At 35.5% G+C, this 10,310-nt stretch overlaps 2 protein-coding genes across 2 annotated transcripts; both read right to left on the minus strand.

Annotated features, from left to right (window-relative positions):
- Positions 1-942: 942 nt before the first annotated feature.
- Positions 943-2,325, minus strand: LOC110785738 (olee1-like protein). The gene is made up of 2 exons (XM_021990241.2): positions 1,957-2,325; positions 943-1,641 (listed from the first exon to the last, which is right to left on the minus strand). The coding sequence occupies exons 1-2, from the start codon at positions 2,135-2,137 to the stop codon at positions 1,139-1,141; spliced, it is 684 nt and encodes a 227-aa protein (XP_021845933.1). The 5' UTR covers positions 2,138-2,325; the 3' UTR covers positions 943-1,138.
- A 4,091-nt stretch (positions 2,326-6,416) lies between these two features.
- LOC110785699 (glutaredoxin-C5-like) lies at positions 6,417-7,084 on the minus strand. The gene has a single exon (XM_021990183.2). The coding sequence runs from the start codon at positions 7,067-7,069 to the stop codon at positions 6,482-6,484; it is 588 nt and encodes a 195-aa protein (XP_021845875.2). The 5' UTR covers positions 7,070-7,084; the 3' UTR covers positions 6,417-6,481.
- Positions 7,085-10,310: the final 3,226 nt, after the last annotated feature.

The following is a 10,310-nucleotide window of genomic DNA, read 5'->3' on the forward strand; positions in this document are numbered from 1 at the left end:
AAGGATTGAGTGATTATATATAGTTTTAATTGCTTTAATTCTGTCTGTATTGATGCTAGAAACTATGGTTAATTCTCAGTTCCCATGTTGTGCATTGTGCTTCTATTGTTAGACGAATGTTGAATGCATCTGAGGCTTCATACTGCTGATGCACCATTCCTGAGATACAAGTTGGTCGTTTGGCAGTCAGATATAGCTTTTATAGAAGATAGTGTCTTATAAAAGTAGAATATAGAAACTGCATAACTTCCCTACCTGTTTAGTAAATGGCATGGGTGATTTGCTTTCCGTTTGTGGAAATTCCCTAATTTCAAGAGTGTAAAGCTGTATGCTTATGGATGAAGTGTTACTGAGTTTATAGATACACCTCTATTTCCATTGCATTTACCTTTCCAGATAGCAGTTTTGAACATTAGCTTTGCTAGTAAGATACTAGCATGAACAATACTGGTAACAATGACAAGTGTTGTAGTGTGCAAGAATAGTTACCTCGAGTAGAAGTTTTTGAAACAGGGTACAGGAACATTGCACCACGATTGCTAATTGCTATAATTCATGTTTGTTGGCCATTGGCTCAGTAGTTAATGGCCTGGTTTCTGAGAGGGCATCCCGAATTACATTCGTTCCATTGTTGGTTTACTTTTGATATTGTTCTGTTCATGAAACTTTACTTATCCTCCAACGTGTGCTTCTTTGCTTTCTGTTTAAGCAGCTGCTATTCTGATTCAATCACCTGTAATCTGCACTTCTGCAGTTCTGGTGCTTGAAAACATTCTTTCGAATCAGGATTTGATGTCTGTTTGTTTTCTCAATATCCAATATGTTCTTACAGAAGAAATGTATACTTATGCTGATAATTTGCTATAATGTTAGCTGTTGTTCATTTCCATGTTACACTGCATCTCTCTTACGTTTCTTTCCTGGAATTACTTTGCTGTAGAATTGTGAATCGGTGAATATCTGATTAAAAGAATGCTTATGCTATATTGGCTGTAGTGATTTAACACAAATAAATTACAGTATTTATACATAGATTCCTGCTGTACATCTTAGACTCATATTTTGAGTCTCAATCTGTTTAACAAGGAAACAATATATTGCAATAATTTTTAATACCGAGAAAACAGAAAATCCTGCTTTATGGATTCTGTTTTCGAAGGTTTGGTGCATTGAATAGAGGAATTACGGAGGTCCAAGTTCTTGGATCGCGTATATCAAATACAGAAGAAATTTGTTGATTTGTACCATGCGGAAGCAAGGACTTGGAGGATTTAACAGAATTTGATGATTCTTTTTCATGTGCTTTTTTCCTGCACAAGGTATCATCCCTTTTTCTCGGTCTGAAACTCAGGGGAGTGAAGCTGTAAACGCAAAGATTATCTTTTCTGGATTTGACTGAAACTTCAGTTGTTGTTGCTTTCAGGGCTGGAATATTGCAGACTTCTGAAGAGCTTCCCAGCAAACTTGCCTGACAGAAGGATTGGATCGGAGGACCGTCCACACAATCTATCCCATCTACAGAAGGTATTTCTAGCTTGTATACTCCATATATATCTGTTGTTCTGTTAACTTTGAAGGATATCATCTCCGCCGTTTTGGGGGATATTGCATTGAATTTGCATTGTATGTGTACATCAGCACCTAGCATATCAAACAGAACCTATTATACTTTGGTTTTATGCAATACAATATCAGTGATAGAGGCTTTGTTGGTTGCAATGAGAATCCTTTTTTCAGGAAAAAAAACTATTAAGTCCCCTTTACTTAGTTCAGGAAGGAATGCCACATTTTCCTCCACATCCTCCCTCTAGTTTTTCTAACAAAGAAGAAAGCTGAATACCTGATAAATTAACTATGCATACAAAATGAAATTCTGTTCAAAATCATTTTCTTCCAAACCAAACACAACTTAAGTGAAAACTGTGAGTTTTAGCAGGATATCTGTAAGTAGTTTACCTGGAATGAAGTAGCTGTGTCTTGAAAAACCGTCGTTGAGACACGTATCACAGTAAACAGCACCTACCACAGTAATGCGAGAGCTGATGGTCGGCGTAGATTGAGCCAGAAAACCGAGAGAATGACCGAAGAAAACCGCAAAGAGTAGAGTGAAAGCCATTATATCCATGGGAGGAGACATTGGGAGGGGGATGTAGTAGTATAGAAGGTTCTAAGTAGAGAACATCCCAGCAAAGTTAGAAATACAGAAGCATTTAGTAGTCCATGATGAAGAGAATCAGAGGCAATTTACACTTTATAAGTTGTAGATAATCCTTTAATGTTTTGGTGCAGTAATATGCCCGTGAGTTTTTGTTGGTAGGGTCAATTGTTATCACAATGGGGTGATGCTCTTTCTTTCTTTTTGTGTTCGATTTTTATTCCACTATGGAGTACAAAACAAAGGCATGTGAAGAAGGCAATTTGGATGATTATACACCTTGAAATTCATCAATCTCTTTGGAAGTTTTTGTTGTAGGAAATCACGGGTGTTTGGAAGGGAATATAAAACTTTTTGTTTTGTAGCTACACTGATTTTTTTTGGATTTGTCTTTTTGTTTTCCATATAAATACTACGAGGTTTATCATGCTTGGTTATTGAATTTGAGCCACTAAATAATGCTCATCTTATGTACTTCTGTTTAGTGTTTAAGCGTCGTAGTTCATCATCAATGCACTAGTTCTTAACGTGCAATGTCGTTATGGTAATGCTCGTCTGCTTAGAGCATGATTCATACTGGTAAGAGGGAAATTTGCGAGTAATTGTTCTACTGTTGTGCAGAAGTCCTGCATTATTTGGGTTGACAAATTAAGCCAGCATAGAAGCACATGGGTAGTTTGCTTTAGGAAGAAGTGTTAGTTAATCATTAGGAAGAAGTACGTGCTAACTTAGTCACTGAGATTTGTGAATAGTACGTGCATCCCGTACACGAAATGCATACGACACATCTCTTTGTTGAACTGTGTTGTTGGCTAAGTGTATCTTGGTGAACCTGTCGACATAAATTTGATGTGGAAGTTACCTTTAAGGTGATGCTTTCGATGGTGGAGTATTTTTTGGTAGGGACAAGGTCAAGACGTCTCACGTTACGTTTTCAAATCAATGAGCACACTTGCTTGCATTTTGTGAAGTGTGGAAGAGCTTAATCTATCAAGAGCATGGCAAGCTAAGTATGTTGATGTGTATGTTTTCTTTTATTATTATTTTTTTCTAGCTGTGGAAATGGGCCTTTTTGTTGGAAAATTTCAAACATGTCCATTAAAAGTTCTCATAGCTTAGGGCCTTAGGCCATGTTTGGTTTGAAAGTGAATACTATTTCTATGGAAAACAAATTTCAAAACAATCAATTTTCTATTCAATTGTTGAACTTGAAAAGAATTCAAATTTCAAACTTCGTTTTCAATTTGTTTGTGGTTAGAAACATTAAAGAGGAAGAGGAAAAAGGTCAAGGTCAAGGTCAAGGTCAAGGAAAAGGAGGCATGGAATCATGGACATGGAGAGGGTTCTCTCCCACTAAAAGCTAGTTTTATCAGATTTTTTTTAACGATAAATATCTCTTTTAATTCATAGTAGCTTCTTACAAAATAAATAAGAGAAACACTTGTACATCACAAAAGTATAATTTTGCTAATCTTAAATCTATCCAATTCGTAAAAACAAGCCATAGTAAGTTTTATCTACAAAATCGCGATTTGCCTAAAATCTCAAACCAAACTGCAATTTTAGACCCGCAAACCAAACCAAATCGCAAAAGAACACCTTTGTTTTCGAGTCTTAAATCAAGTTTACATTTGAAAATTGCATGCTTAATAGCAAGTGAAAATTAGCCTGGGTAGAGGATTGCTATTTTACTTGTATTTCAGAGCTAAGAGCCTTAGAAGGTGTGATATTTGATTGTCTACGAACAACATAACTTATGTTGATGATACAAAAGGCATAGTTGAGTAACACGATGGATTGATGATTTACTAATTTACTGTAAGTTTGACTCCTATTTGTCTTTTAGCTGATAATATCCGGAAAAACGACCTCATTTGACTCGTAACTTAGCCAGGATAGTTGTTTTTAAACTTGCACGAGTCATATATGTTTGTGTTAAAGGTAGAAAAGGGAATAAAAATTGGAATTGGGGGTGGGAAGTCCACTTCGTTTTGGTATCACCATTGGGTCGGATCTAGACCAATGTACAAATTAATAAATAGGGATATTCCGGATGCGGTGGGACATTTGTATGTGTGTGATATTATAAAAAAAGGAGTCTGAAATTTTCAGAAAGTGGCCCATATTTTACCTGATCCTATTAAAACTGATATTCTAGCTACACCATTGGCCAAAGTGTCCCAAGGAAAAGATTTCTACACTTGGGTAGATTCAAAGAATGGAAATTTTAGTATTAAGTCTGCTTATTCCCTCCTTTGCAATTCCCTTTCTAATTTCACTTACAGCTCTAATACAGTATCTTGGAAATCTCTGTGGAAAATTCCTTCACCATTTAAGTATAGAATGTTATGGAATTGTGTTCACCAAATCTTGCCAGTTGCAGATAGTTTATCAAAATATATAGATTCCATTTCCGGACAATGCTGTAGATGCTCCTTTGCTGCAGAAACTCACCTGCACTTGTTTCGTGATTGTGGGGATTCTAGCATCCTTTGGAATTTCATTTTCCAACGTATTTCAGTAGCCAGGGAAGTGTGCTTACATTCTTTTTTTAATTCCAAGTGGCAACAATGGATGCAGTACAATCTTAGTTTAAGCAAAGACTGAAAAGTTGTTTTCATAGTGGCTGTGTGGCATATTTGGAAAGCTCGCAATAGAGCAGTTTTTGAGTTGAAAATGATCAAGCCATCCTCTGTTTATAATGCCTTCTATGTGGACTATAGGAAAACTAACTCAATGGTGCAGGCTAAGGTTGCAGGTAACTGGTTGCAGAAGGCTCCAGCTTGGAAGTCTCCAGCTCCTGGTTTTCTGAAGCTTAACATTGATGGCAGTTGGAAAGAGAAAGATGAAGCAGGGGGTGGAGGTGTTTTTAGAAGTGAAACAGGGAGCTGGTATATTGGATTTGCAAGCAAATACAATGCCATCACTCCACTGGCAGCAGAATTGTATGCACTAAGGGAGGGTCTTCAAATGGCACTAGATTATGGGGTGCAGAAACTTGAAGTGGAGACTGATGCAGAATTATTGATTAAGCTGTTGACAGCTATGGAAGATTATTATCATCATGAGTTAGCTCCAGTTATCAAGGACGTGGCTTGTCTTATGACAAGGTTCAGTTCTTTTTCAATTACTCATCTTCCCAGGTTGTTCAACAAGCTCGCACATTTTTGGGACAACATGCAATATCTATGGCTTTGGGTCATAAAGTTTTTCTCAATCCCCCACCGTTCACAGATGTGGTGTATCAGACGCAACTCAAACAGGCAAAGGACAGTTTGAAGGAGATTGGTGAATCTTCATCTGGAGCACAGAGCAATGCACAAGTCATTGATTTGGAGATCCCACCACCACCAGAGGCAGTGCCGTCCACAACAATAACAACAGAGATCATGTTTGGTACAAACCCCACCAAAGTCACAACCCAGTTGGTCAATGTCAAGAGGAAATCGGATGCACAGCAAGGACAGTCGTCGAATGTTAAGGAGTGAGTTGGGTGTTTTAGTGTTCCTCCTTTCTTCTTTAGATGAAATCGTTTAATGGGCAAATAGTCAGGAGAGGGGGCGCTGTTTTTTGAGTAGGAATTAGGGTTTGTAATCTATCTAGCTTTTGCGACTACGGGCTACAAGTTTTTGGTGTTTCGCCCGTAGCTTTTGTAACGATTGGATTGTGCTTTAACGTTTTAATATAATATAACATCTTCTTCTTTGCGTAAAAATAAAAATAAAGGTAGAACAACACATATCCGATATCACCGGGCCGATTATACCCAATTCGTAATCTATTTATAGACACGATTGGACAACAGCCAGAGCCATATGACTTGACAAATGGGCCTTGGGAGTTATGGGTTGACATAGTAGTAAAAGCCCATTGCTCATTCCACCATTCCAATTTCTAAAAGTAATGACAAAAGAAGAGAAAATTAAAACTACAAATTAAAAGTGCATGTTCATTTTGAGTTTGCAAATTTTGCATCCGATTTCTCATTTCACCTCCTTTGTAAATTACAAAAGGCACTAAAATCAGTTACAATAATTATCATTAATAATATTACCACTATTAACATCATTAATTAAGATCATACGAGTAATTAATTAAGTTGGACAATATTCTTGGGAGAAAGCTCCCCATTCCCCGACACCCACACACACACCATATCATACTTCCAAAATTGTGTGCACCCAATTTCCCTTTAGCTACTACTAGTAACATAACACAAATCATTAGTAGTACTATATTAGTTTTTTAAAGCTAATACTAATAAAGAACTTAATTGCTAATAAGCAATTCGAGTTGGGCTTAATTAGTTTATTAATAGAGTGAAAATTAGAGCCAAAGAGCACCAGCTTCCTTAAGAAGAGGAACAAGGGAGCCATTAATATGGGAAGCCATAACTCTATCCATAGCACCAACAAGTTTACCACCAATAAAAACAACTGGGACAGGTGGCGAATAATTACTGCACCCTAGCAATCTGATCAAAGCTTTCTCCATCTCCATTCCTCTAGGATCTTCATCAAGCTCATGGACCGTTGGATTAACACCCATTCCACAGAATAACCGCTTCACGGCGTGGCACATACAACAGCTGCTCACACTGAATATCACCACCGCACTCTCCGCCGCTAGCGCCGCCACTCTTTCGAGTGGGTCCACTTCTCGGATGTTGAGGTTGAGGTTCATGGATGGGACTCCTAAGTAGTATGAGTAACCCCATGATGATGATGAAGACGATGATGATGACGATGATGGTTCTTGCATATGGTATTGCATTTTGTTTGGTTTGATTGTGTTGTTGTGGAAATTAAGTAGAAGATTTTGGTGTAAGAGAGTATGAAGAAGAGAAGTGGAAATGTTGAGGAGTGGTGTTGTTGGAATGTTGGAATGTTGGGATGATGAGAGTGATGAGTCCATGCATGCCCTTTATATAGGCGTGGGAATGTGGGATATGATCATATGGATTATGATGACGTAATTGATTGAAATAGTATTAAGAAAATGTATGATTAAAGTGTTATAGTGTAATTTGGAATGCCGACCAATATATGTCATGTGTGTGTGAGTTTTGAGGGAACAAAATACTAATAAGTACGGGTACAAATATTAACCAAAATGTCTTTTTTCTCGAATGTACTGTTCTTTGAATCAAACGTTGAATGAAATCGATTAATATGTAGTTTTTAGATATCCAAATCGAAATCGGATAGATAGATTAGCTTAGGCGGCAATTAAAAAGTTGTTCGAAAGCTAGCTTTGCATGCGAACAAATATATTGTAAGATTTTAAATTAACGGACAAGAGGGTGAAAATTTGTGTCTCTAGTTGATCTTACAATAGACATCATTCTATGTATCACTAATCTAACATGAGCTAAAAACATCAAAACGCAATACGGACTAATTAGACTTTTAAAATTCCAATAGATCATACTTGGTGGAATTTCCTTTATAAAATATTTCGTAACTTCCTACTAATACTATGTGACAATTTATCATTACTAATATTTCATACTACGTACGTATGTGCTCCATATACTTGTAGAATAGTTGTAGGTTTCCGGTTAATTTTGTCATTCTCATTGATGAAATTAAGCAAGCACATGAACCAAATTAATGTCATTAAAATACTCCAAAATCACATTAGCATTAGAGTAGTGTACTAGGTAAGTAGGTAGAAGCCTAGAAGTAAGTACTCCCAAGTATTTACGGAGTAGAAGTGAAATTAAAAATAAAAATTAAAAAAACATAAAAAGGGTTGTCTGATAGTTGTCGCAACGCATGCCAAAAAGAAAAACAGTGTCTTAAATTAGTAAGTACTTGTAGGTTTTAGCTTAACACATAAACATATGTAGTTTAGACTTTAAGAGACAAACATGTCAGTTTTTTGCTTTTATCATATATTCATATGTAGTCGTATAGTGATTTCAATATAGAAGGCGGCTATATGCCTTTAGCTTTTGTCTTCTCTATTTACTCTATCACAATCCTCTACTTTCAACTTTCAAGCTCAAGTCACATCTACTCAACTCTTGTACTACGTATATTCATTCAATTCATATAGGGAGTTTTAAGTCGACTTTTTGAAACACTCTATTAGAAAAACGGGAAGATTAACAAGAAACAAAAGAATAACGAATACAATTAAGTGCTTATGTTAGTTTTAATATCATTAATTACAAAGTAATATGGAAAAACATGAAGATCATATGTATAATGTATGTAAGTACATTGTATATACAAAGTATTACTCTGTATGTTACATACCATATACGGAGTATATAGTTACCCTTCTATTACCAAGTAGTTCTATAACCTTACTATAATATTATAGTCGATTGTTATACAATTTCTCCCATTGGAGGCGCGGATTATTTCCCATATCATGTTGATATTCCTTTTCTAACTTTACTCCATTGTAATGTTTTCTTAAAATCGATTTGAGAAATAGAAACATTATCGGACAAGAAACTTATTAAGCTTTCGTTTGGGTTGGATACCTAGATACTAACTACATAAGTGTTTGTTTGGTTAACATCTAAATCAGGAAAGTTGTTTGGTTGGCAAATTATGGAATGAACTTCCCGTGAAAAATCCTTCGTATAATGTTCAACCAAACAACATTTAACACTTCATACTTTGTATAAAACTACTAATCTATATGGTAAAAAATGCTATTTTATTCTAGTGTCTATGTTCAACCAAACGAACACTTAAATAAACTAAACTCATTCCCCTCAAAAAATAAAAAAAAATAAACTCATTATTGTTAATTATTGTTAATTGTTACGGATCCGTTTTGTATGATTCATTTGTTCCAATCCATTAGTAGGGCACACTAGTCTAGCAGCCCCGGCTAGCTATTACAGGAGCATGGTTCATTTGGCATGGTAAAACATGAAAGAAGGTTGATAGTATTTGTAATTTAGTAAATGTATGATCTCATCTCAAGAATCTCAACCTCTTCTTTAACGGTTGTTTATGTAATTGTCGCATTTTCTGAGGCAAACTTCAGCTTTTTTTTATAATGTATACGTAGCATATACAAATATATCAGTATGTGTATAACTAAAACAGTAATAATTGGTTCAGTTTTATTACTGTACAATTTGGTGTCCTCGAATTATTATTTGGTGATTCTAATGAATATTTTGTGGTCAAGTCTTTCTTTTTGGCATATTTGTCGGATCTTCTTTTTCTATTTTTGCTACACAAACAAGTTGACTACTTTTCACTTTGTCTTTCTTGATTTGCACTCTTTTATGATAATTGCTCTCATTATGATATGATTACCCTCACATTGTACGTAACATTTCCACTTATAATTAACTGTTATCACATTTATAAACTAGATATAGATTATTATTGGTTCACTACAAAAAATTGTACCATTAACGATGGAAAATCCCGTCGTAAGAGGCCAATAATTGTTGATTAATGACAGGATTTCTTGTTACGAACCCATCACAAAAAAGGGGTCGTCGTTAATGGAAAATCTCGTTGTTAACCCGTCATAAAAGACATTTGCGACGGTTAAACCCGTCTTTGTTTGGTTGTTAAACCCGTCGCAAAAGGCTTTTGCGACGTAAGTTTTGACCCGTCGTAATTAGGTTGTCGTTAAAAATGCAAATTCTTGTAGTGATTGTTAAACAATCAAGCACTGGAAAAAAAATAACATGACGGAGTGAACAACCGAATATAACGTAGATATGTTTAGTGTTGGTTTAGTTGAACTTTAGAATTTATATTAGTTAGGAAGATTCTATCTCATGTGGCCGAGTGTCTTATGAATTGCACAATATTGTTTGGTTAAACGTAGCAAATTGCGGAGTTCCAACTTCTCACGTTTTATCAAATCAAACATCCATCACTCCTAATAAACAGAGCAATTTTTTAGGAACGGAGAAAGTAAAGAGAGTAATCTTAGCAATGCAATTAATAATTTATGTTTGATTTGATTTTGTTTTCCCTTGATTGGTCATTTCAATTTGACATGAGTTATTGGGAATCTTTTGCTTTTTTTAATCATAAAATTGAAACCTATTCATTTTCTTTTTCTTTCTTTTTTTGTTTTCTAAGACCTAAATCCATCTCGTTTCCAAATTGTATTAATCATCATTTCACAATCATAAACTGCAGTTATAGGCTAACAAAATGTC

This window comes from Spinacia oleracea, chromosome 1 (assembly GCF_020520425.1).
Source record: "Spinacia oleracea cultivar Varoflay chromosome 1, BTI_SOV_V1, whole genome shotgun sequence".
NCBI classification, from domain to species: Eukaryota; Viridiplantae; Streptophyta; class Magnoliopsida; order Caryophyllales; family Amaranthaceae; genus Spinacia; species Spinacia oleracea.